The 27,051-nt window shown below is 53.7% G+C and overlaps 1 protein-coding gene across 1 annotated transcript in view; it reads left to right on the top strand.

Moving 5' to 3' along the window:
* Nucleotides 1-27,051, top strand: part of NRXN2 (neurexin 2) — a 285,310-nt gene that overhangs the window by 34,070 nt on the left and 224,189 nt on the right. Inside the window, 2 exon segments of the mRNA XM_043518686.1 lie at nt 7,093-7,110; nt 17,082-17,111. Coding sequence (XP_043374621.1) covers nt 7,093-7,110; nt 17,082-17,111 — 48 coding nt within the window.

Here is a 27,051-nt window from a genome sequence, read left to right as displayed (position 1 = left end):
CACTGCCTGCGCGGTGGCTTGGCTGCGGGGGAGCCTCCCCGGCAGGGAGCTCAAGGGCCGGGCAGGATGGTCCCGCGGGCCATAGTTTGCCCACTTCTGCTCTAGAATATGTTGAGAGAGCATTGAGCCAATGTCTGTTGTTGCTCGGTTGGCTCCAGAGGGCTGCCCGGGGAGCAGTGTGCCTCGCTAGGGCACGAGTGGGTGGGGACTGCATGTCCTCCCCCTGTATGGGGCGGGCAGTGGGCACGGGCCAATGCATGCCTCTATTTTGTCTGTCTCACCCACTAATGAACATGCTATGTGCTGTTGTCCTGATGCCCCCCCGTGCAGCGCCATGCTGTGCCGCTGGGCTACCTGGCAGCTGCTATGTGAGGCGTGTGCCAACCCCATGTTAGGGACGTGTTGTCTGGGAGCCCAGAGCCTGGCTCCTGCCCAAGCCAGCCAGGGGCTGCACGGCAGCCAGACAGACATGTGTTCTGCAGATCAACCAACAGATACACATACCCCCTGCAGACCCACAGACGGACCCATGTACATTCCACAGTGCCACCCACACCCCACAAACTGACTCATGCACACACGGCATGCACACCCCGCAGACCCACATACATTCTACAAACCGACCCAGTGGCAGATTTAGAGTTAGTGGGGCCCTATGTGCAGCTTCATTTTCAGGGTCCCCCTCTCAGGACCCAGCCAAAAAAAAAGAACATTCTCTCTTATCTCCCCTCCCCCTCAGTTTTTCATTCTTTTTTTCTTCATCCTCCTCCTATAAGTAAGGGGAAGTAAATGAAAATAAAGTGCGGTACCTTGATTGGTGCAGGGAGCAGGTTCTGGGAGGAAGTTTGGGTGCTAGGTGCAGGCTCTGGGCTTGGGCAGGGGGTTGGGGTGTGGGAGGTGGGGTGAGGTGTGCGGTCTCTGGGAGGAAGTTTAGGTGCTGGGTGCAGGCTCTCAGCTGGGGCAGGGGGTTGGGGTGCCTCTGGGGGGCAGCGGTTACCTTGGGCAGCGCAGCTCCCAAAGCCACTGGCACACACATACTCTTCTGGCAGCGGCTCCTAGGTGGGGTGGACACGGGGTCTCCATGCACCGCTGCCCGCAGGCGCTGCCCCCACAGCTCCCATTGGCCGCAGTTCCCTGCCAATGGGCACTGTGGAGTCGATGCTCAGGGCAGGGGCAACGTGTGGAGACACTACCCCCTCTCCCGCTCCCAGGGCCACAGGAACATGCTGGCCGCTTCCGGGAGCAAAGCAGCTCGGAGGAAGGGAGGCAGAGTGGGCAGGGAGCCGCCTTAGCCCTGCTGCTGGCACGTCTCTGTGCACCCTTGGGGGGCGGGGGGCAGAAGGTCTCTGTGCGCTGCCAGGGTGGGGATAGCGCAGGGAGCTGCCTCTCCCACCCCACCCCCCGCCAGGGGCATGCAGAGAAGTGCTGACAGCCGGCCACTTCCAGGAGTGACATGTGGCCACCGGCCACGGCATGCAGGCAGCCTGCCTGCCTGCCTGAGCCCTGCTGCGCTGCCGGCCAGGACTCGGGGGCAGGTTGTCAGATATTGGTCCTGCATTTTGGGTGCCACCCTGTCGTTGGGGGCCCCATGCCACTGCATGGTTTATTTCATGGTAAATCTGCTCCTGAACTTACCCATTTGCACATGGCATGCACACCTGTGCAGACCTACAGCCAGATACACACGGCCTGCAGACCTACAGACAGATACGTGTCGTTCACACCCCGCCCCCCAGCAGACCCTCAGACAGATGCACATGGCCCGCAGAACATGTTGTTTTCACACACACACACCCCCCTCAGCAGACCTATAGGCAGATACAGGTTGTCCCCTCCAGCAGACCTACAGGCAGAGGCAGACCCACATGTGCATGCCTAGAGTCATTGTCTCCTCCTTTCTCCCTTGCCCCAATGTGCCCCATTTCCTCACCCTTCCACATTCAATGGCTGTTTCAAGCCCCTAGACGCACTGGCTCATGCCTGCTGCCCTCCCCAGAGATTTCCCCTTGCCCAGCAGGGCATGGAGTGGGGCAGGGAACAGAGTCTGAGGCTGGCACAGAGCTTGATGTGCAGGGGCTGAACCATTGGAACAGCCAGGCTTCTGGAGCAGGGAGCGTGGTCTCCCAGCAAGGCCTGCTCCCCGCAACGCTTGGCCCTCATGGGGGGAATGGCCCCTTCTCTCCCACAGCGCAGCCTGCACAACATGGAGAGGGGAAGGGTCTCATCCCAGGTCCTGCTGGGACCCAAGTGTCCGAGGTCCCAGGCACCCACTAGACCCCATTCTCTTCCCAAGGCTGGGATAGAACCCAGGAGTCCGGGCTCCCCGCAGGATGACAGGGGAGGAGTAGGTTTGGTTGGGGGCGCCCCCTTTTTTCCAGCCTTCTCCTGCCATGTGTTAGAGCCCATGTCACCCTGGCCAGCCTTTTGTTTGGGGTTGCCATGGAAACCAGCCCTTGCCACCTGCCCTGCTCATTTTGCTCAATTATCACTAAGGAGGATCCAGAGGGGCCTTGTGCCTCGGCACCCCTCCCCCACCCTGCCATGCACAGAATTGGGGGTATTGGGGTCTCTAGTGTGGGTATCTGGGGTGCATTGGGGTGTCTGGTATGGGGTATATAGGGTGTCTGGTGGGGGTATGTGGGGTGCATTGGGGTGTCTGTTGTGGAAGGTATCTGGGGGATGCTGGGGGTGCACTGGGAGACTCTAACCACTTACTCCACCCCAGCCTCCCCTTCACAGTGGGATCTGGAATGAGAATGACCCCTCCTCCAACACACTGACCCAGCAGACTTCTTGTCACAACCCCAGCACCTGGCTGTGGGGGAAGAGAGTACAGAGCAGTGCATGAGCCTTCCCCTGCCACCCCGGATCGTTTGCATACAGTATTAATGATGTTGCCTGGGGCAAGGGGTGATCAGTCCCTGGGAACAGCTGGGGGGAGTGCAGCCATTGGAGGAGGCAAAGGCAGGTGTGGGGAGACCTGGGCAGAGCTTTGGAGAGCATTCTATGGAGAGCTCTGTGTGTGTGTGTGTGTGTGTGTGTGTTGGGGGATCAGTGTGTGTGAGGGTCAGGACTGAGGGGCACCAGCAAAGATGTGGGGGAAGCCCAGAGCTGGGATCACAGGGGGCTGCAGGTCAGGATGAGGGGGCTGGCAGGGCTGTGTGGAGGTGGGAGCCCAGGCCTGGGATTGAGGGCTCTGGCGGATGAGTGCTGGACTGGGATGGCAGGGGCTGTGGGTCGGGATTGAGGGCACTAGTGGAACTGTGTCGCTGTCCCTTAGCTGTTTTGGCTGCTGTCCCTTGTCCTGGCAGCTGGAGGGGGGTGGGGGGTTTCCATTGGTGCCAGCGAGGAAAGGCTCTGCGGTTAGCCTGTTGGCCCCAGTTATTAACTGTGAGCTCCTTGCCTTGGTCCATTGTTATGAATTGCTTCACTTTTTGGTTTGGTTCCATTCTGTGGGAGGGGAAGGGTTGTGCTGAGGGGTGGGAGCCTTGAGCCCTGCCCCATGTGTTGTGTCTGGGGGGACGTGGCTGGTTACACTCTGCTCAGATATGGCCCTCATTCAGCAGCCCCCTGAACTCTAGCCCTCGTGGTCACAAGATGAGGCCTGCCTGAGTCTGCAGCCCCTTGCTGTCCCAGCCCTGGGCTCCACCCCCAGCCCTGCTGATGCCCCCCCGTCCTGACCCGCAGACCCCTGCTAACTCAGCCCTGGGCTCCCCCCATAGCTCTGCCAGTGCCCCCCAGTCCTGACCCACAGCCCCCTACTAATCCAGCCCTTAGATTCATAGATACTAAGGTCAGAAGGGACCATTTTGATCATCTAGTCCGACCTCCTGCACAACGCAGGCCACAGAATCTCACCCACCCACTCCTACGAAAAACCTCACCTATGTCTGAGCTATTGAAGTTCTCAAATCGTGGTTTAAAGACTTCAAGGAGCAGAGAATCCTCCCTCAAGTGACCCGTGCCTCATGCTACAAAGGAAGGCGAAAAACCTCCAGGGCCTCTTCCAATCTGCCCTGGAGGAAAATTCCTTCCTGACCCCAAATATGGCGATCAGCTTTACCCTGAGCATATGGGCAAGATTCACCAGCCAGATACTACAGAAAATTCTTTCCTGGGTAACTCAGATCCCATCCATCTAATATCCCATCTCAGGGGATTCGGCCTATTTACCCTGAATATTTAAAGGTCAATTAATTACCAAAATCACATTATCCCATCATACCATCTCCTCCATAAACTTATTGAGTAGAATCTTAAAGCCAGATAGATCTTTTGCCCCCACTGCTTCCCTTGGAAGGCTATTCCAAAACTTCACTCCTCTGATGTTAGAAACCTTCGTCTAATTTCAAGTCTAAACTTCCCAATGACCAGTTTATACCCATTTGTTCTTGTGTCCACATTGTTGCTGAGCTTAAATAATTCCTCTCCCTCTCCGGTATTTATCCCTCTGATATATTTATAGAGAGCAATCATATCTCCCCTCAAGCTTCTTTTAGTTAGGCTAAACAAGCCAAGCTCCTTAAGTCTCCTTTCATAAGACAAGTTTTCCATTCCTTGGATCATCCTAGTAGCCCTTCTCCGTACCTGCTCCAGTTTGAATTCATTCTTTTTAAACATGGGAGACCAGAACTGCACACACTATTCCAGGTGAGGTCTCACTAGTGCCTTGTATAATGGTACTAAAACCTCCTTATCCCTACTGGAAATACCTCTCCTGATGCATCCCAAAACCGCATTAGCTTTTTTCACAGCCATATCACATTGGCTGCTCATAGTCATCCTATGATCAACCAATAGTCCAAGGTCCTTCTCCTCTTCCGTTACTTCTAATTGATGCGTCCCCAGCTTATAACTAAAATTCTTGTTATTAATCCCTAAATGCATAACCTTACACTTCTCACTATTAAATTTCATCCTATTACTATTACTCCAGTTTACAAGGTCATCCAGATCCTCCTGTACAATATCCCGATCCTTCTCTGAATTGGCAATACCTCCCAGCTTTGTATCATCTGCAAACTTTATTAGCACACTCCCACTTTTTGTGCCGAGGTCAGTAATAAAAAGATTGGTCCCAAAACTGATCCCTGAGGAACTCCACTGGTAACCTCCCTCCAGCCTGACAGTTTGCCTTTCAGTAGGACCCGTTGTAGTCTCCCCTTTAACCAATTCCTTATCCACCTTTTGATGTTCATATTGATCCCCATCTTTTCCAATTTAACTAATAATTCCCCATGTGGCACGGTATCAACGCCTTACTGAAATCTAGGTAAATTAGATCCACTGCGTTTCCTTTGTCTTAAAAAAAAAAAAAAAAGTGCCCCCCAGTCCTGACCCACAGCCCCCTACTAATCCAGCCCTGAGCTTCATAGATTCATAAATACTAAGGTCAGAAGGGACCATTCTGATCATCTAGTCCGACCTCCTGCAAAACGCAGGCCACAGGTTCCCGCCAGCCCTGCCAGTGCTCCTCAATGCACACCTGCAGCCCTCCGCCGTCCCAGCCCTGGTGCCAGAAGGCTTCATGCTTCCTCACTCAGTGAATCTGGGAATGGTAGTAAGGGACTAAAGAAATAATAAAGGTTGGTCATAAAATATTTAGTTACAACAGAAAGCGTCTGTCCTGCATTGAGCTCTGTGCAAACCCCAAGGATCAAACCCAGGCATCCCACAGATCCTGCTTCCAGACCTGGCCCTCTACACTCACCCACTGGATCCTACTCCCTTCCCAAAGCTAGAGAGAGAACCCAGGAATCCTGGCTCAGCCCCACTCCTGCTTTAACCCACTGAACCCTGACTCTTCGCCCCTTGCTCTAATCTCTAGACCCCACTCCCTGAGCTGGGAATAGAACCCAGGAGTCCTGGCCCTTTCCCATGGAGGACACCCACGAAGATGAGTGAGCTCCTGCCTCCTGCCTGCCATGTAGCCCCACCAAAGCAGCTGAGCCACGTGTTTACATCATCAAAGGGCCCTTCTGCACAGGGCTCACATCCCAGCCAAGGAGGAGGGCTCCTCCCACAGATCAAAGGCAGCTTCTGAAACTAGCCCAATCAACCCAGGTCCTTCAAAATAACCCCCACCCCTCTCCATGGGCTTCCAGGCTGCTATGTGGGGCTGGAGTGTGATCACCAGCAGGGGGTGGGGTTTGCAGCACTGGGGAGGGGAGGGGAGCTGGGATGGTCCATGTTGAGAGAGCTAGCGGTGAGGGGCACTGGCAGAGCTGGGTGTAGAGCCCAGGCTGTGGGTGAGGTGAGGGGGACTGGGTGTGGAACCCAGGCTGAGATGGCCAGGGCTGTGGGTGGGGTGAGGGGCATTGGCTGGGCTGAGATGGTCAGGGCTGTGGCTGGGGTGAGGGGCACCAGTGGGACTAGTTGTGGAGGCTAGGCTGGGATGGCCAGGGATATGGGTGTGGTGAGGGGCACCTGGGGCATTGGCTTGCACAGATCTTGTCCTGTTATGATTGGTTTGGCCTGTCACCCCTCCCCACCACTAACCCCTCCTGCCAATGTCTCTGGCACTGTGGTGGGGGGAACAGGGATTTAGTGTCTGTAAACTGGGACCCCAGACCCTGCTAACCCTAGGCTGGGGAGTCTGGGGGCCAGAGTGAGGGCTCTGCATGGAGAGCTCCACCGTGGTCCTTTGGCTCCCGTCCTGCCCTGAGGAAGCCCATAGTGAGGAGACTGTGGGGCAGGACTGGGGGATTGGAGAACTCAGCACACTGTGCTCCTCCAGCCTATTTCCCCCTTCTCTGGGGGCAGCGTGCCTCCTACTGTCTATCCTCACCCCCTGGGGGCAGCATGGCCCCTACAGTCTGTCCCCCCCCAGGGGCAGCGTGGCCCCCTACCGTCTATCCCAGGCCCCCAAGGGCAGAGTGGCCCCTAACATCTATTCCCCCCCGTGCGCCGGGGGCAGCATGGCCCCCTATGGTCTATCCTCACCTCTGGAGGCAGCATTGTCCCCTATGGTCTCTTTACCTAGTTATCTGTAAATGTGTGTCTGTGCTGGTGGCCTGACCCCCCCTCACTAACTCCCTCTCTTTCTTTCTCTGTGTGTCTGTCTGGCTGCGTCTGTGGGGGTGTTGATGGCAGAAGAGCATATGATGGAAGGTGAGTGACCCCTTTGCATTCTCTGTGCTGGCTGTGGATGGTGTGGGTTGGGGCCATGCTACAAGAAGCAAATTCATGTCTTGCCGGGGTGGAGGGGCTGTTTCCTGCTCCCTTGCCCTGTAAGGGTCCATCGAGGAGTGCCTGGACTTGGGGGGCTCCTGGGTGAGTGGGTTGGGGTTCCCCTGTGTTCCAACAGCACCCCAGCTCTGTGCTCCCCCCACATAATGGTGAATTGGATCCCAAGGGGTCACTTACTGCCAGGGTGTCTGTCTCGGGGTTGCCCCTAGAGCCAGGCATCGCCAGTTGTCTTGGGGTCCCCCCAGTCTCCCAGGGTTTACCTTGTCTCGGCGTGGGGGATAAGAGCACAGTAATAGCAGTCTGTCTCTGTGGCTGTTTGACCCATGTGGGAAGGGTCATATACGGCTTTGTTGCTGAGGCGGGGTGGGGGCTTGTGTCGGATCCTATGCATGAGCCGACACGAGGGGGTTGGGGAAGGACTGGATCAGAACTGAGATATTGGTGTGGAGAGCTTCCCCACAAACACAGCCCATAGAGCCCTGCACTGCTCTGCTAGACTGGAATAGTCCGTAGGGGGCGATCCTGCCCTGGGGGTGGAATAGACTGCACCCACAATTAGAAGGCACCCCCACTTCTATGGCTTTCCCAGCCCCCATGCTCTCCTTACTGCCCCCAAGCCTCTCCTCCCTGGGCTCTGGATTGCCCTCTTTCTCCCTACTCCTTGAGGGGTTGTCTCGCTTGTGGATGTAGCCTTGGCATTTGTGGGCAGGGTTGTGACCTCGATTTGATTGTGATTTTTGTGGAGCTTATCTAAGAGACCAGGGAGGGGGGTGGTATGGGAAGGGGATATTGCCCTTGTCTATCCCCCATGCAGTGGGGGGGGATAAGTTGCATGGGGAGTTACAGGGCGCAGGGAATGTGATTCCTATAGAGGAATTGTTGGGTGCGGGTGCTTTGGTGTGTCAGTGTAGTGTGTATCTGCTGTCTTGTGCGGGCAGTGCATGGAGGTGAGTCCATGGAGGTTGTGTGCAGATGTGCGTGCATGTGGGAGGTGTGGGGTGGGTGTGGTATATATGACTGCATTGTGAATGTGTGTTCAGTGAGCATGCACGAGCACTGTGTGTGTGGGTGCGTGTGCACATTCAGAGTGCATGAGTGGTGTGTGTGTGTGTGTGTGTGTGTGTACTCAGAGTGAGTGTGTTTCTGTGTGTGCATGCGCTGAGTGAGGTGGTGTGTGCGTGCTCAGAGTGCAAGTGGGTGTGTGTCTGCAGAGAATGTGAGTGGTTGTGCGTGGTGTGCAGAGTACGTGAGTGATTTGTGTGAGTGGTGTGCATGAGTGGTGTTTGTGCCTCAGAGTCTGTGAGGGGGTGTGTGTGTATATGGGGCATGTGTGTGTAAATGCAGTGGTGTGTTGTGTACTCCTGTTAGTGTTGAATGTTGATAGTGTGTTGTGGCTGCTTGTAAATAACAAGTTTGTGTCTGTGGGTGGGGTGTGTGTTGTATATTTGATTTCTCAATTGTGGTTCCATATGGGAAAGGGCCCAATCCCAAGGGGGGAACCTGGCCCCCCCAACCCATCTCCCCATCCTGTTGCCCAGTTACCAGGGTCAAGCATGAAGGCATCCCAGAGTATCCAGGGAGGGCAACTCCAAACCCTGCCCCCTCCCCCAGGATCCCTGTGGGGGCAACTCCTGTGCTGGGGGCTGCATTTCAATGCTGGGCAAGGGATCCCAGCATAAATGGCCCTGCAGCCCACCCCACAGGCATCTGCATCCCAGAGCTGGGTGAGGGATGCCTGTATAAATATCCCCTGCACCTCACCCCCACCCCCCCACTGCTCTCCAGCCCCACACACACTCTGCGCTCACTCCTTTTTTCCCCCAGAGCTTCCCAACCAGTCCCTACACACACTGGGACTGGGTCGTAGCAGGTGCCCCCCGCCCAGCATTCCCCACCCCCTTGAACCAGACAGTCCCTGTTCTGTCCCTGGCTCTGCCTGCTGGGTAAATTCATTTTTTTCCCATTCATGCTGAACCTCAGCTGGGAGCTTAGGGCAGCAGCCATTTTCCCTCCCAAATCCTCTCGTACTGCATTGGCAGGTGTGTTATTGTAGGGTCTCCTGGGTGTGCTGGGCTTGTGTGTGGGCTAGTGTGTTACTGTAGGGTCTCCTGAAGCACGGCGGCTATCCTCCCAGGTCTGTTTACTGTAGGGTCTTCCCAGAACACAGGGAAGTGCGGCATGCAGAACGGGTGGCTGTGCTGGGCTGGGGTGTGTATGGATGGGCAGGGGAGATTGTGTTTGGTTGAGGGCTCTGGGCCTCCATAGAGGCTTGCCCTCCCAGCGGGCCTGGTGTGCTCCAGGGAGGCAGAGTTTTGGGTTGGATGAGTTGGGGTGTAGTATAGCCAACCGTTTTGGCACCAGCAGACCCAGGGAGCTCCCCAAGCTAGGGGGAATCCAAGCCTAGCTTTGCTTCCTTTCCCCACAATCCCCATGGCCAGCTGTCTGGCTGGGTGCCCCAGTAAATGATGGGCAACGGAGAGGGATTGGCAATTGCGGGATTCCCAGGGCCTGAGGGGAACTGTGGATGCATGTGTGTGTGTGTCTGGGAGCTTTGGGGAACTCAGGGGACCTGTGAGGGGAAGCCTCTTGCCTGTATTTTCCCTGCCTCCTCCTCCCAACTCGCTGTGTGAGGCTTGTCCTGAGCAGCCATCTCAAGACATCAGCTCAGAAACCGTGCTCCCCTCTAACGTGCTCTCGCCCCCATTGCAGAGACCCTGCTCCAGCGCACCCCACATCCACCCATGGAGACCATGCTGCCTACCCATCGCAATGCACCCCACGGAGACCATGCCCCCCCCTCCATTGCAAGAGCGGGCTTAGAGCAGGGAGAGGGCTGGGAGCCAGAACTCCTGGGTTCTAGTCTCAGCTCTGGAAGGGGCGTGGCTGTTGCTGGTTGGTGGAGCAGGTTGTGTTTCAGGGTGGGAGCTGGGCACTCTGGGAGCTGTTTCCCTGGAGTGTGATTGTGCCCGTGTCACGAGCAGGGGGATGTTGTGTATCTCTAGTGGAGCCTGGATGCAGTGTGTGTTGGGAAGGGAATGGGACTAACTCTTTGGGGGGGATGGTGTGTGTGTCCGTCCCTGCTTGTATCTCCCCCTCCCCCGCTTGTATTCTGCTGCTGTGTCGTCGCACAGCGCCTGTGTGGAATTTGTGTGAGTGGGCATTTGTGTGTCAGTCTGCCCTTGTATCCTGCCACCATTTTGTCCCTTGGTGGCCTAATGGGGAGAGGGTGACTGGCCATGTGTGTGTGTGACTGGCTGTCTCCCTGGGGTTGTGTAGGGGCGCAGCTGTGTGTGTGTGTCTTTTGGGAGGGGGTTACAGATGGTGTGCGTGAACTGACTTTGTGTGTTTGCGGGGGTACAGACTCTGTTTGTGAGTATCCTGGCACCCCCTGATGCTGTGTCCTGCAGTGCAGGGGACAGACAGGCGTCTGTGCTGGGGAGATAAGATTTAGCAGCATGGTGACTTGATGTCATGTCTGCTTAGAACAGGAATCAAAGAAGAGAGGGTGGGGACTTGGGTGCTGCAACCTCCCACTCCCATTGGGTGAACAGGCAGGGGGCATTATGGAGGGGGTGAGATATGTTATAGGGGAGGCACTTGGTTTCCACAGACAAGACTATGGGCACAGCAGCCTGGGTATTGTGTGCGCGGGGGTGTAGAACCTCTGCCACTGGACATGGGGGGCTGCACACATATAGTCAGTGCACACAGACACTCGCCTCCCATGCATTGTGGGTATAGAATAGGTGTGCAAATGTGCCATGTGGAATATAGCCCTCCTGCGTGTTTTCTGTGCATTTCCCCATGCTTGTGGGTGAATGTTTTGCATGGAACGTGCCTCTCCCGTGTGTTTGGCTTGTGTGGCACATGTCTGTGTGTAAGAATGTTGGATGCATGATGTGTTTCCTGAGTATTTTGTGTGTGTGTGTGTGTGTATATGTGTGAGCATACTATGTGGAACATGAACCCTCTGGTGGTTTCTGTGTGTGCAGAGTATGGCTCTGGGTGAAAGTGTTGGAGCACCCCCCTTCCTGTGTTCCATATGTGTGGGGTGAGAACATGCATACAGTTGTGTTCTGCTTAGCCATACATGGACCCATACAAAGCACATGCCACCTGTGGAGCCTGCATATGTCTGCAGGGGAAATGAGATGCCCATCTCCTTTGCATGTATTGTGTTTGGAGTAGGTGCTGCCCATGAGGATGTGCATGTCTCTGTGTATGTGCTTGACTGTGTGAGTGCATGTATGTTGCCTGTCTTTTGAACCTACACCACCTGTGTGCAGAGTCTGTACGATACGCCCCATCTTTCCCTTGCATGTGCAGAGAAAACAGTTCTGTGCATCCTTTGGTCCACACATCATTGGCGTGAAAGATGTGCACATGCTCACATGGGTGTGCAAACACACCTCTGCCTCCTTGCACCTTCCGTCCATGCCCCACAACCCCCACCCCTCCCACACAATGAATTTCCCTTTCCTGGCTCTCCCCATTTGAAGGCTGGGGCAGACAGCCCCCACCACATTAGTCCATGACTCCCAGTACCCCTGCCCTTATTCCCCCCAGCATCCAAACTCATGAGGGCCAATCGCCTTGTGATATGCTAATAAATGGGCCATTGGAACCAATGGAATATTCATATGCAAATGAGGGAGATTGGAACCAATGAGCTCATGTTATACAAATACCAGTGATTTGCATTATTTGGGGCCTTGCACTGTTAATCTCCCGGGCAGCGGCTCCATGCTGATTACGGGCCTGTCATTAACCACAGCAGGGCAAGTTATCTGGGTGTCCGGGCCAGGCCAGTGGATGGGGCCATTAATCACCCCCCACCCCAGACTGCTCTGGGCAAGCACAGGCTCTAGTGTACATGACTGGGTGGGCATGTGTAGCGTGCACACATGTGAGTGTATGATGGTGTGAAGGATCTGGTCAGTGTGTGAGGGCACCTACCCAAGTGTGTGCATGTGGCATACATATGTGTGTGAATGGGTGTGTAAGGGCACAAGGGAGGATGTAAGGGTGTGAGCATCACAGGGTTTAAGGCCAGGAGGAACCGCCTGATCTGTATAGCGCAGGCCAGCACCCATATACCAAAACCAGCACCTGCAATGAAACCAAAGCCTACGGGAGACTAAGCTGTTCTATGCCAAAGGCAGAGAAGAGGAGGGACCAGAGGGCGCTACGGCCTGAGGCCTATGAAGTGAGAAATACCCAGGTGATCTTGGCGATTGACCTGCGCCCACACACTGCAGAGGAAGGCAACCTCTCCCCCCCCCCCAGGTCCCTGCCAATCTGACTTGGGTAAAATTCCTTCCTGACCCCACATAGGCCACCAGCTAGAGCCTGAGCATGTGAGCAAGAACGAGCCAGCCAACACCTAGGCAGAGAATGCTCAGTGCCACCTCAGAGTCCTGGCCCTCCCCCCAATGTCCCTTCTCCAGCCATGTGCAAGGCTGTGAAGCATACTCAACAGTGCCTGAGTCACGCTGTGACTGTAATGGTGCGCATGCATGCTGCAGATGGTGAATGTCAGGGCAGGTGCAAGCCCATGTAGGAGCATGTTGTACATGTACCAGAATGTTCTGGGGTGTTTGTGTGTGTGTATGTGAGAGAGATACCCCAGTATGTCACCATGTTCTGTTGTGTGTTTGGCATGTATTTGGCATGTGTTGGCATATTGGAATGTGTGTGTGGCGTGTGCCCATATATGATTGTGTCACTGTGTGTTTGTGTCCATAGGCTAGGCAGGTGCACCTACATGAGAGGTGTGTACTGTGTGTGTGTCTGCATGGGGCGTGAAGGTAGGAGTGTGCATGCAAGGGAGGGTCTGTTTAAAGTGACTGTGTGAGGGAGGGTCATGTGGCATGTGTGCAGGGGAGGCCTGTGTAAAGTGAGTGTGCAAGTGAGGGCCTGTGCGGTGAGTGTCAGGAGGGCACGGATGCTAGGGAGCTGACAGCGTTGGCTGTCTGTGCTCACACAGCTGTGAGCAGTTGCCAGTAAGGAGGCTGGGGTGGGACCCCGGCGGACGCTGGGTGTGATTTATAGCCTCCCAACTGCCAGAAGCTGCTGCATAATAGAGCTGGGGTCTCCTGGTTAGTGTGGGGGGAGGGTGGCTGGGAGAGCAGGGCTGCAGGTCGGGATTGAGGGGCACCAGCTTCATCCTTCCTTTCCGTGGTGCCAGTGGATACTGTCCTCCCTGCATGGCTTTCTCTCCAGAGGGCCCCCTTCCTGCCAGGGTGTTGGGGGGAGGCTGTAGTATTGGAACAATATGGCCACCACTGTCATGCCTGAGGGATCCTTGGAGCTGGTCTCCATGGTGATGGGAGGAGAGCAGACAGCATCCTAATGTGCCAGGCCTGGGCCTATGGAGGGGGTGTTTGGGCCTGGCCTCAGCCTCCATGTAGTTTCCACCCCCCTCCTTCCTTCCCCTCCCCAGTCCTCCCCCACACTGCAGCCCCTACATCTGCAGGGAAGCCTGCTGCAGCTCCCTGCCCACCTTCCCAAGCTCCCCGCACCTGTGGCCATTAACTCTTCACCCACTGTAGCCCTCACAGCCCCAAGCTCCTGCTCCTCACAGACTCCCCATGGCAGTGTGTCCCCAATGTGCAGTCTCGGGGAGTCAAGACTCTGTGGTTGCAGTCGGCCCACAGTAGCCAGGTGGCCAGTTGGGATGTCACTGAGCAGCATGGCCTACTGGAAATCAGGCTGATACCCAGCAGACTTGTTTCACATCACCCTGTGGAAGATGGTGAAGGGATAGTGGCTTCATATCACCCCCACTGCCACCCCCAAGCCAGCCACCCTTGCCTTGGATTGGAGCTGGTGCTTTCCAGAGGGGCAAGGCCCCATGTCCCATTTCCCACCCCCCTGAGCCAGGGGTTAGGGCATGAGGATTCCTGGGTTCTGTCCCTGGCTCTGGGGGGAGCGGGGTGTAGTGGTTAGAGCAGGACTGCATGAGTTGGGAGCCAGGACTCCTGTCTTTGAAGGTCACACTCTCCTGCCCCTGCAGGGTATAAGCCCTACAGGCTGCAAATGGGTGTCTTTGGGCTGGGTAGAGGTGATGATGGATAAGGGGAAGCATGTGTCTTGGGGTGGGGCATCTGGGTATGGGGCAGAGAGGGCTCCATGTCATTTGCATGAAATGGCCTGATGTCTTGGAAGCAGCTGCCTGGCACGGGGAGAGGATCGCGCATGATGATTAATGACACGGGAGGCACTGGGGCAGGCAGGAGAGGAATATTAATGCCTCCTGCTCCTGCCTGCCCATCTTCATCCTCGCCCTCAGGGGAGGGGTGGGAAAAAGCAAAGGAGGGGCTGTTTGGGGAATTAGCTACCCTCTGCTCCTGGCTCCCCACACAGTGGCTCCGCACAGTTCCCTCCATGGGAGACAGAGGGTTGGGATGCTTGGCCTGGTGGATCCCCTGTGATCTATCCCCCACATCAATCTATCAGGAGGCAGCATGGGGGCTGGGCAGAGTGGATCCCAGCAAGTGATCCCAGCAACTGATCTCTCAGAAGGGAGCACAGAGCCTAGTCTGAGTCCCAGTGGTTGATCCCAAGGGATCTATCCCCTCAATCTGTCAGAAGGCAGTGCAGGTCCTGGGCTGGGTGAATCCCAGCAGTTGATTCCCAGAGATCTGTCCCCACACACCCTGATCTTCCGATGAAGTGAGCTGTAGCTCACGAAAGCTTATGCTCTAATAAATTTGTTAACTCTAAGGTGCCACAAGTACTCCTTTTCTTTTTTCAGGAGGGAGTGTGGAGGATGGGGTGGGTGGATCCCAACAGGGGATCTTTATCCCCTCTTTGATCTATTGGAATGGAAGGTACCATAGGGGCTGGACCCAGTGGTCGATCCAAGGTGATCTATTCCCCCGTACAATGTATTGTTAGGCAGGGCAGAGGCTAGGCTTGTTGGATCCTAGTAGCTGATCCAGAGATCTATTAATTGCCACACACTGATCTATCTGGAGGCAGCACATGGTCTGGGCTGGGTGGATCCCAGCAGCTGCACCCCAGGGATCTATCCCCATGGTCTGTCAGGAGGTGGTATGAGGGCTGGGCTGGGTGGATCCAGCAGCTGATCCCCACACCCCAGTCTTCTGCACCACTGCAGACTGACATATGCAGCATGCAAAGCTGAGTTGCAGTGGCAGTGATCAGGCAGGAACTGGGGTGTAAGCAGGGGAATATGACCAAATGCCATGAGCTGCCCCGTTTCCTTTCCAACCCCCAACCTCCATAAGTAGCCAAAATCAGATGGGAAACCACAGTGGCCATAGCAACGGGCATCTGAACCCTTGTTAGGAGTTAGGGTGTGGCCCCCAGTTCTGTCATGCAAGAGGGAGGGGAGTGGGGTGTAGTGGGGTAGAGGAGGCAAGGCTTGGAGCCAGGACTCTTGGGTTCAGTGCCTGATTCTGGGAGCCGAATAGGGTCTGGTGGTTAGAGGGGCGTGGTGGTTTGGGATTCAGGACTCCTGGGATTCACAGGGTCCCTGTCTACTTTAGCAGCCCCTGCTTCCCCAAGGAGGGATGGGTGATGGCCTGGGTTGGAGGAAACTCGTGGGGTTGTACCTGGCCTTACCCCTTGTTTGGAGTCTACCACCTTGCCGGGTAAGCAATGACTCTGGGGTATTGTAACTACCCCCCATGCTGCCGTGCATGAGGGTCGCATCTCTTCAATCAGTGTTTCCTTTCTCTCTGTGCTGGGGGGTGCCAGGCTGGAGTGGCAAAAATGCCCAGGAGCAGCAGGTGTTAGAGGTACAAGAGTGCTTGGCAGCGAAGCTGTTGATGTTGGTCTCTGCCTGTGCCAAGTCAGCCACCTGTGTTCCTGTATGGTGACACTGATTTGCCCCGGGGTGAGTGTGAGGGGAACCAGCCCAGTGAGTGCCATGGGGTTTCTTCGGGTTTAGGCTCGGTGGGCGAGAGGGGAATCTGCACTGGTGGCTGCAGTGGAGTGACTCCTGATTTTCACTGTGTGTGTTGCTCCTCTGGCTTTGGCAGTGTTCCTGTGTCAGACTGGGGGAGGGGAAGAGCAATCAGCACTACTGCCTTCCCTGGAGTGACTCCTGGTTCACACCAAGGTAACCAAAAGGGTAATTCACTCCACTGACTTCTGTGGAGTGACTCCATCCTGACTGACACCTGTATATAGCTCTTCTCATTGTGATGCAGTTAGCCCTGCTTCCAACTGGGTTGCGGGAGGGGAAAATCCTCCCAACTGACTGCCGGGGAGTTTGTTCCTCCTGATTTACACCGGGGGCAGCTCCTCTCGCCTGGCTGGGATCACTCCTGAGTCACTTGGGCGGTGCGAGAGGCCAGCCAGTCCCCAGCTAGCCCTGGTGATCTCCCACCACTAACCCCCTTGCCTCCCAAAGCAGCAGTGCGCTCCAGCTCTTCCTGCGGGACCCTCTGGCACCAATGGCAACATCGTCCCTACCTGCCTTCTCAGGCCTTGGTTGTGTCTCCTTCTCCATTGTTATTTTTTCTTAATTTTATTGTTTAACCGGAAAAAAAAGAAGCATTTCCCTGTCTCTCTGCCACAGAGGGGCCCCGAATGCTTTTTTTTTTTTAAGAGACTAATAAAGACCCCTCCCAGACTCTCTTCTGTCGTCCTCTTTCACTTTCAGTTGGATCTGTCCGGGCTTTTGAGTTCTCTCTCTCTTTTTCCTTCCCTTTCTTTTTTTGTTCACTCTGTTTCGGCATCCGAACCCCTTTTCTCTCTCTCTCCCCCCACCCTTTTTCTCTCCCCCTGGGGCCTGGATGTCTGTCACAAGTTAAAAACAGCTTTTAAATTGTGGCAAAAAGATTAAACCCTCCTTTTTTCTGTGCGTTTATATGACTAGTCTTTTTTCTTTCTTTCTTTTTATCTTTTCCTCTCCCCTCAAGGTCCTGCTCATCTGACGTTAAACAGCCAAGGTATGACACTTTACCTTTGTTATTTTCACCCCAACGAACAGAAGTTTTAATTTCCACTCCTCCCTTCTGATCTTCCCACCATCCCTCCTTCATTTCTCTTCCGGTTATTTTTCTTCCCTCCCTCCCTCCCATCCGCTTGATTCATCTCTCGACTCGCGGTGTTTTCTGCCATGGTCCCAGATGTTTTGCTCAGTCAGCCGTGTTGTACAGCTGGGGGTAGAGAGTCAAGCATGTGCCAAAGCCAAAAGGATAAAACTAGATTTCCTGCACTGTGAAGCTGGGGCAAACAGCATGTGGCTCAGGGCAATGCTCTGATTGTTAGCAGCCATGTCTATGGTGATGGCTGTGGGGGGATTTTGAAGGCAGGGGTGGACCCCTCAGCCAAGAGGAAATCAGCATAGCTGTGTTGAAACCAGCTGAAGTGTGCTGTTTTGCACTAGCCTGGGATCTGGGCCTCTGCTTTTTAACTGGTGTTTGCTTAGCATTGCTTGTGCGCAGTTGTATGATTCACAGGGGTGCCTGTGTGTGGTACATAAGAGAAAATCGACCTTTGCACTGAGACAAGAGGTGTGTTGGTGTGTGGTGTGTGTGTAGAGCGGTAAAGACCTTTGCACTCAGACCCAGGGGTGTGCATGTGTCCTGCACTGATACACAAGGGTGTCTGTGAGTGTCCTAGCGGTACAGACCCCACACTGAGACATGAGCACATGTATGTGTTGACTGGCACTATCCTAGCAGTGAGACATGAGGGCATGTGTGCGTATCCTGGCGGTACAGACTCTTGTAGGGAGACACATGTCCTGCGTGTATCCCTGTTGGTACAGACCCTCATCCTGAGACACACGGGGTTGTGTATGTTTGAAGTGGTGGTACGGCCTGTGGCAGCGAAACATGAGGGCGTGCCTATTTGTCCTGACTGTATGGAGCTTGAAATGACACATGAGGGTGTGTACGTGTTCTGGTGGTACAGACCCTCACACTGACACCCACGGACATGTGTGTGTCCCAGTGGAATGGACCCTTTCATTGAGACACAGGGACATGTGCATCTTGCCATGTTACGGACTCTCACATTCAGACAGGGTTGTACAGATGGGTGTCCTGGTGGTATGGACCCTTGATATGCGAAGGTATGTAGTATGCATCTTGGCGGAACAGAAGCTCACACTGACACACGTAGGTGTGTGTGTGTTCCTGTGTTACAGACCCTTGCATTGAGAAATGAGAGCATGGATATATACCAGACTGTGGTATGGACCCTCACACTGAGACGGGATTGTCTGTGTGTGTTCTGCTTGTATGGAACCTGGAAATAAGGCATGAGTGTGTGTGTGTGTGTGTGTGTGTGTGTGTGTGTACTGGGGGTACGAACCCTCACACTGAGACACGAGGGTGTGCATGTGTATCCGGCTGCTTCAGAACCTTGCACTGAGATGCGAGGGTATGCACGTGTGTCCCAGGGTATGAATGCTCCCACTGAGACAGGAGGATTAGTGTGTGTGTCTTGTGGGGTATGCACCATCCCGCTGAGACAGGAGGGTGTATCTTTGTGGTATGAACTCTCCCACTGAGACAGGAGGGTGTGTGTGTGTGTCTCAGGTGTATGAATGCTCCTGTTGAGACAGGAGGGTGTGTGTGTGTGTGTGTGTGTGTGTGTGTTGGGGTATGAACTCTCCTACTGAGACAGGAGGGGGTATGTGTGTATCTCGGGGTAGGAACCCTGACACTGAGACAGGAGTGTGTGCCTGTGTGTCTCGGGTGTATGAATGCTCCCATTGAGACAGGAGGGTGTGTGTCTGTCTGTCTGTCTCGGGTATGAACCCTCCCACGGAGACAGGAGGGAGTGCCTAGGGGGTATGAACCCTCTCACAGAAACAGGAGTGTGTGTGTGTGTGTGTTTGTGTGCCGGGTGTATGAAGACTCACACTGAGACAGGAGGGTGTGCCTCGGGGGTATAAACCCTCTCACTGACAGAGGACGGTGTTTTTGTGTGTGTGTCTTAGGGGTATGAACTCTTCCACTGAGACAGGACGGTGTGTGTGTGTGCGTGGTGTGTGAACACTCACACTGAGACAGGAGGGTGTGTGTTTGTGTCGTGGGGGTGAATCTTGATACTGACACAGGAGGGTGTGCGTTTGTGTCTCGGGGATATGAACCCTGACATTGAGACAGGAGGGCGTGTGTGTGTGTGTGTCTCGGGGGGTATGAAAGCTCACACTGAGGCAGGAGATGAGTGTCTGTGTGTGTGTGTCTTGGGGTATGAACTTTCCCACTGAGACAGGATCGTGTGAGTATGTATGTATCTCAGGTGTATGAACGGTCACACTGAGACGGGAGAGTCTATGTGTGTGTCTTCTGGGTATGAATACTCACCCTACAAGAGGAGGGTCTTGGGGATATGAACGCTCACATTGAAATAGGGGTGTGTGCATATCTGTCTCGGGTGTATGCCCCCTCCCACTGACACAGGAGGGGGTGCTTATGTGTCTCGGTGATATGAACCCTCTCAGTGAGACAGAAGGGTGTGTGTGTCCTGGGGTATGAATGCTGACATTAGGACAGGAGGGTGTGTGTGTCTCTGGGGTATAAACTCTCTCACTGAGACAGGAGGGTGTGCGTGTGTGTCTCAGGGGTATGAACACTTATACTGAGACAGGGTGTGCATTTGTGTCACGGGGGTATGAATCCTGATATTGAGACAGGAGGTTGTGCACATGTCTCTGGGGTATTAACTCTGCCACTGAAAGCGGAGGGTGTGCCTAGGGGGTATTAACCCTCTCACTAAGACAGGAGGTGTTTTTGTGTGTGTGTCTGTCTGTGTCTCAGGGGTATGACTGCTCACACTGAGACAGGAAGGTGTGTGTGTGTGGGGGGGTGTATCAAGTCTCAAACTGAGACCGGAGGTTGTGCACATGTGTCTTGGGGTATTAACTTTGATACTGAGACAGGAGGGTGTGCCTAGGGGTATGAACCCTCTCAATGAGACAGGATGGGTGTGTGTGTGTGTGTGGTGTGTGTGTATCCTGGGGTATAAACCCTTACACTGAGACAGGAGGGTGTGTGTGTCTTGGGTGTATGAATGCTCACACTGAGACAGGTTGTGCATTTGTGTCGCTGGGGTATGAATTCTGACACTGACACAGGAGGGTGTGGCTGGGGAGTCTGAACCTGCTCACTGAGACAGGAGGTGTGTTGGTGTGTGTCTCGGGGTATGAACCCTGACACTGAGACAGGAGGAAGTGCATGTGTGTGTGTCTCGAGGGTATGAAAGCTCACACTGAGACAGGAGGGTGTGTATGTGTCTTGGGGTATGAACTCTCCCACTGAGACAGGATGGTGTGAGAGTGTATGTATCTCAGGTGTATGAATGCTCACACTGAGATGGGAGGGTGTGTGTGTGTGTCTTCATGGTATGAGTGCTCACACTGCAAGAGGAGGGTCTTGGGGATATGAACGCTCACATTGAAATAGGGGGTGTGTGTGTTTGTCTTGGGTGTATGCACCCTCCCACTGACACAGGAGGGGTGCTTATGTGTCTTGGTGATATGAACCCTCTCAATGAGACAGGAGGGTGTGTGTGTGGGTGTGTGTGTGTGTATATCCTGGGAGATTAAATCCTGACACTGAGACAGTGTGTGCTTTTGTGTCGCTGGGGTATGAATTCTGATACTGAGACAGGAGTGTGCATGTGTTTCAGGGGTATGAACCCTCCCACTGAGACAGAAGGGTGTGTTGGGTGTGTGACTGCATGTGTCTCAGGTGTATGAATGCTCACACTGAGATAGGAGGGTGTGCCTAGGGGGTATGAACCCTCTCACTGAGACAGGAGAGTGTGTGTTGTGTATCTCAGGGGTATGACCACTCACACTGAGAGAGGAGGTGTGTGTGCGTGTTTTGGGATTATAACCCTCTCACTGAGTCAGGAGGGTGTGCCCTTGGAGGCATAAGCCTCTCACTGAGAGAGGATGGCACGCGCGTGTGTGTGTATGTGTCTTGGGGGTATGACACTGAGATAGGAGGTTGTGTGTGTGTTTGTGTCCCCGGGGGTATGAACCCTGACACTGAGACAGGAGGAGGTGCTCGTGTGACTTGGTGATATGAACCCTCTCACTGAGAGAGGAGGACGTGTGTGTGTGTGTGTGTGTGTGTGTGTGTGTGTGTGTGGTGTCTGGGGGTAAGAACCCTCTCAATGAGACAGGAGGGGTGTGTGTGTCTGTCTGTGATGTATGAACGCTGACATTAGGAGCATGTGTGTTCATGTCATGGGGGTATGAATTCTGATACTGAGACAGGAGTGTGTGCATGGGTGTCTCGAGGGTTTAACTCTGCCACTGAAAGCAGAGGGTGTGCCTAGGGGGTATGAACCCTCTCACTAAGACAGGAGGGTGTTTGTGTTGTATCTGTGTGTGTCTCAGGGTATGACTGTCAGACGGAGAAGAGAAAGGAGGGTGTGCCTCGGGGGTATAAGCCTTCTCACTGAAAGAGGATGGCCTGTGTGTGTGTTTTGGTGATATGAACCCTCTCACTGAGACAGGAGGATGTGTGGGTGTGTGTGTGTGGTATGTGTGTATGTGTATCTCTCTTCTTAGGGGATGAACACTGACACTTAGGAGGGTGTGCGTATGTTTCTTGGGTGTATGAACGCTCACACTAAGACAGGAGTGTGTGTGTTGTGTCTTGGGGGTATGAACCCTCTTACTGAGACAAGAGGTGTGAGCTTTCGTGAGCTACAGCTCACTTCATCGGATGCTGTAGCTCATGAAAGCTATGCTCTAATAAATTTGCTAGTCTCTAAGGTGCCACAAGTACTCCTTTTCTTTTTGCGAATACAGACTAACATGGCTGCTACTCTGAAGAGGTGTGAGTGAGTGTTGGGGATATGAACCCTCCCACTGAGGTAGAAGAGTGTGCCTCAGGCATATGAGCCCTCTCATTGAGACAGGTGTGTGTGTGTATGGGGGGGTTGTATGAATACTCACACTGAGACAGGAGGTTGTGCACATATGTCTCAGGTGTATGAACCTGCCACAGAGACAGGAGGGTGTGGCTAGGGAGTCTGAGCCTTCTCACTGGGACAGGGGGTGTGCCTTGGCGTTATAAGACTTCTCACTGAGGGTGGATGGCATATGTCTGTGTGAGTGTGTCTTGGGGGTATGAATGCTCACACTGAGGGAGGAGGGTCTGTGTGCGTCTTTGGAGTATGAACGCTCACACTCCAACAGGAGGGTCTTGGCGATATGAATGCTCACACTGAGATAGGAGGGTGTGCGTGTCTGTCTCGGGGGTATGCACCCTCCCATGGACACAGGGGGGGTGCTTGTGTGTCTCAGTGATATGAATCCTCTCACTGAGACAGGAGTTTGTGCATGTGCATCTTGGGTTATGAACCCACCCATTGAGGCAAAAGGTGTGCATGTGTGTGTCGGGAATATGAACCCTCCCACTGAGACAGAAGGGTGTGCCTCCGGTATATGACCCTCTCACTGAGACAAGAGGTGGGTGTGTGTGCGTGACTCGGGTGTATGAACGCTCATATTGAGATAGGAGGGTGTGTGTTTGTGTCCCGGGACTATGAACCCTCTAACTGAGACAGGAGGGTGTGCCTAAGGGGTATGAACCTTCTCACTGAGAGAGGAGGGGGTGTGTGTCTACGGTGTATTAACTCTGACACTGAGACAGGAGGATGTGTGTGTGCGTGTGTGTCTCGGGAGCTATGAACCCTTTCACTGATACAGGAGGATGTGTGTTTGTTTTTGTGTCTCAGGTGTATGAACCCTCTCATTGAAACAGGAGGTGGGGGGTGTGTGTGTGTGGTGTGTTTTGGGGCTGTGAACTATCTAACTGATATAGGAGGGTGTGTGTTTGTGTCCCCGGGGGTATGAACCCTGACACTGATACAGGAGGGTGCATGTGTGTGTCTCGGGAGTATGAACCCTGCAACTGAGACAGAAGGGTGTGGCTAGGGAGTCTGAACTTTCTCACTGAGACAGGAGGGTGTGTATGTCTTGGGGTTATGAACCCTGCACTGAGACAGGAGGGGCTGGTGTGTGTGGTGTGTGTGTGTGTGTGTGTCTTGGGGTTATGAATGCTCACACTGCAAGAGGAGGGTCTTGGGTGTATGAACGCTCACACTGGGACAGGGAGGGTGTGTGTGTCTGTCTCGGGAATATGAACCTTCCAACTGAGACAGGAGGGTGTGCCTAGGTGGTATGACCCTCTCACTGAGATAGAAGGGTGTGTGTGGGGGGGGGACCCTTGGAACCCTGACACTGAGACAGGAAGTTGTGTGCGTGTCTCAGAGATATGAACCCTCCCATTGAGACAGGAGGGTTTGGGTGTGTGTCTCAAGGGTATGAATGGTCACACAGAGACAGGAATTTGTGTGTGTGTGTGTCCGTCCGTCCGTCCGTCCCGGGGGTATGAACCCCCCCCCCGAGACAGGAAGGTGTGCCTAGGGGGTCTGAACCTTCTCAGTGAGACAGGAGGGGTGTGTGTGTGTCTTGGGTGTATGAATGGTCACACTGAGATAGGTGTGTGTGTGTCTGTCTCAGGGGTATGAACTCTCTCAATGAGACAGGAGGGTGTGTTTGTGTGTGTGTCTCTTGGGGGTATGAACATCACACTGAGATAGGAGGATGTGGGTTTGTGTCGCAGGGGTGCGAACTCTTACATTGAGACAGGAGGGTCTGTGTGTGTGCCTTGGGGGTATGAAGGCTTACGCTGCGACAGAATGGTTTGCATGTGTGTCTCTGGGGTATAAACCCTCACACTGAGACATCGGGAATGTGTGTGTCTCGGGGGTATGCACCTTCTGTGACGTTCCTCTGGTGTTATCTGGTGATCTGCTAGTCACTCCAATCCTCGACTCTGGGAGCCAGTCTTACCCAACTCTGCTGTGAGAACACCCACTCCTGGGCATCTAAGCTGCTCCCCGCTATGTGAGTGAGCACTTTTGGCCAGCTCTCTGCTTGGATTGTGCATTGAATGACACTAGCCAATATCTCTGGTCCCAGACACAACTCTAGGAACCTCCGTCTTGCAGTGTCCAGTTATGCCCATGAACGCTGCATGCTTATATGAGTTTGTCAATTTAACAAATAAATTGATATGTACCAGGCTTGTTATCCCAAGGGGAGTCTCATGCTCCAAACCAAATGCACTGCATCAGATAGAATAAACAAACACATTTATTAACTACAGAAGATAGACTTTAAGTGATTATAAGTCAAAAGCGCAACAAGTGAGATTTGGTCAAATGAAATAAAGCAAATGCATTCTAAGCTGCTCTTAAACTTTCAGTTCCCATACAAACTGTATGCTTCTCACCACAGGCTGGCTGGTTGAATCATAGAATATCAGGGTTGAAGGGACCTCATGAAGTCATCTAGTCCAATCCCCTGCTCAAAGCAGGACCAATCCTCAATTTTGCCCTGATTCCTAAATGGCCACCTCAAGGATTGAACTCACAACCCTGGGTTTAGCAGGCCAAAGCTCAAACCACTGACTATCCCTCCCCCCTTTCAGCCAGGCTCTCCCCTTTGATCAGCACTTCAGTTGCTTGGGGGTGGTGTCTGTGAATGGAGGTGGAAGAGAGAGGAAGAGTATGACAAACGTCTCTTCCTTTTATCATGTTCTTTCTTCCCTCTTGGCTTTGCCCCCCCCCTTCAGGGTCAGGTGAGCATTACCTCATCGCAGTCCCAAACTGACCAAGGGAAGGGGGGTGACTCACTCAAGAGTCCAAACAATCTTTTTTGCTGCTTATCCAGTGTCCTTTGTTCTTGTGAGGCTGGGCTAGATTTGTCCCATACATGTCCTGATGAGGTGAACTGCCCTTCTGTTCCTGGAGAGTTTAGCCTGGACTTGTTTTAAGGCATGAGGATACATTTTCAGCCTCATAACTGTATACATGAAATTAAAACCTATAACATTACTAGAACATTACTGTACCAACAATGTTCAGTACATCATGAGCCTTCCAAAGATACCGACATGACAAACTTGGCATTGATCCACACATCGTATTATAAGGATGAATGGGGGCGCAGGGTCTTCCCCCCCGAGATACAGAGTGTCACACCCTCCCACTGAGACAGGAAGGTGTGAGCGTGTCTCAGGGTTATGCACCCTCACACTGAGATGGGTGGGTGTGTCTCAAGGTTATGCATCCTCACACTGAGACAGAAGGGTGGGGTGGTATCTTGGGGTATGAACTCTTACACTGTAGGAGCCTCTGTGTTGCAGCTGGGAGCGTTCTTCCTAGCTTAGATGGACAGACGTGCTAGCTCTGCTTGAGCCAGTGTGCTAAACATAGCAGCATATCTGGGTGTAGCATGATGGCATTTTAGGCCATCTGACAGACTACAAACCTGCCCTGGGCAGCTAACCTGAGCTACTGTCCCCAGATGCACTGTTTTTAGCACGCTTGTTCTAGCAGAGCTACCATGTGTCTGACTACCCACCCTGGGAAGCACCCTTCCAGCTGCTGTGTACATGTACCGAGACGTATGTGTGTGTGGTGTGTATTGTGAGACAGAGAGCAGTGTGAACCCTCATACTGACACACACAGGCATGCGTGTGTGTCCTGCTGGTGTATCAACCCTTGAAATGAGACACAAGGACATGTGAGTGTCCTGGGGGCACGGAGGCTTGCAGTGCGACACGAGGGCATGTTATGTGTCCCTGGCATACAGACCTGGGAAATGAGAACTGAGCAGGGTATGCATCTGTTCTGACGGCATGGATCCTACAGTGAGACAGGAGGGGCTGTGTCTGGGAGGTATAGAGCCTCGTACAGAGAAATGAAGGTATGTGTGTGTGTGTGTGTGTGTGTGTGTGTGTGTGACATGCACCCTTGCCATGAGCACAAGGGTCTGTATGTTTCCCAGTGGCATGGACCATTGCACTGAGACAGGAAGGGTCCATACTGACGGGACACTCTGAGCATTAAGACACAAGGGCATACACTTGACTGGATCAACAGGAAACATGCACATACTTCCTGTCTCAGTGAGAGGGTCGTACCACTGGAACACAATCATAGGCCCTCATGTCTGACTGTGAGTACACACCACCAGGAGGCGCACACATCTTCATGTATCACTACAATAGCTCATTCAGCCCGGATACACACACATGCCCTCATGTCTCAGTGCAAGTGTCCATATCACAGGGACACACATGCGTGCCCTCCTGTCTGAGTGTGAGATTCTCTATCACCAGGAATGACACACACCCTCATATCTCATTCTAAGGGTCTGTACTGCCAGGAGACATGCACTCCCTTGAGTCTCACTGTGACTGTCCATACAGCCAGGGAGTGTGCACACACCCTCACGTCAGTGAGATGATCTACATGGCCGGAAGACGCATGAATGTCCATGTGTCTTAGTGCCAGGGTCCGTACCACCAGGACACATGTGCACACCCTCGCATCTCCATGAGAGAGTCTCTGCTGCTGGCATACGTATGTCCTCATGCATCAATGCGATTATATGGGCAATTGGGACACAAATGCACACCGAGTCTGAGTTCAATGGTTCATACTGCCAAGAGGGCGCATGTGTGTTCTGTCCATAGAAACGCTCACCATGAGACTTGAGGACCAGTATGTGTGTTCTGAATATGGGGACTGTTGATGTGAGACTCGAGGGCAAGGTGTGTGTGGTTCTGGATATATGACAGCAAGTATGTGAGTGTGTTGTGACTATAAGGACTCTCGCTGCATGATACTATAGCAAGTGTGTGTTCTGGCTATAGGAATCCTTGCCATGAGACAAGAAGGTGTGTGTGTGTGTGTGTGTGTGTGTGCACGTGCACACGTGTGCTCAATATATGGACCCTTCATGTATGACAGGAGTGTGTGGATTTGAAGGGTGCATGTGTGTGTGTGCTGTAAAACATGAGGGCGAATGTGTGTTCTCTATATATGGACCCTTTGTG

Source organism: Dermochelys coriacea, chromosome 7, assembly GCF_009764565.3.
Source record: "Dermochelys coriacea isolate rDerCor1 chromosome 7, rDerCor1.pri.v4, whole genome shotgun sequence".
Taxonomy (NCBI): domain Eukaryota; kingdom Metazoa; phylum Chordata; order Testudines; family Dermochelyidae; genus Dermochelys; species Dermochelys coriacea.
This window is presented reverse-complemented; position numbering and strand designations above follow the sequence as displayed.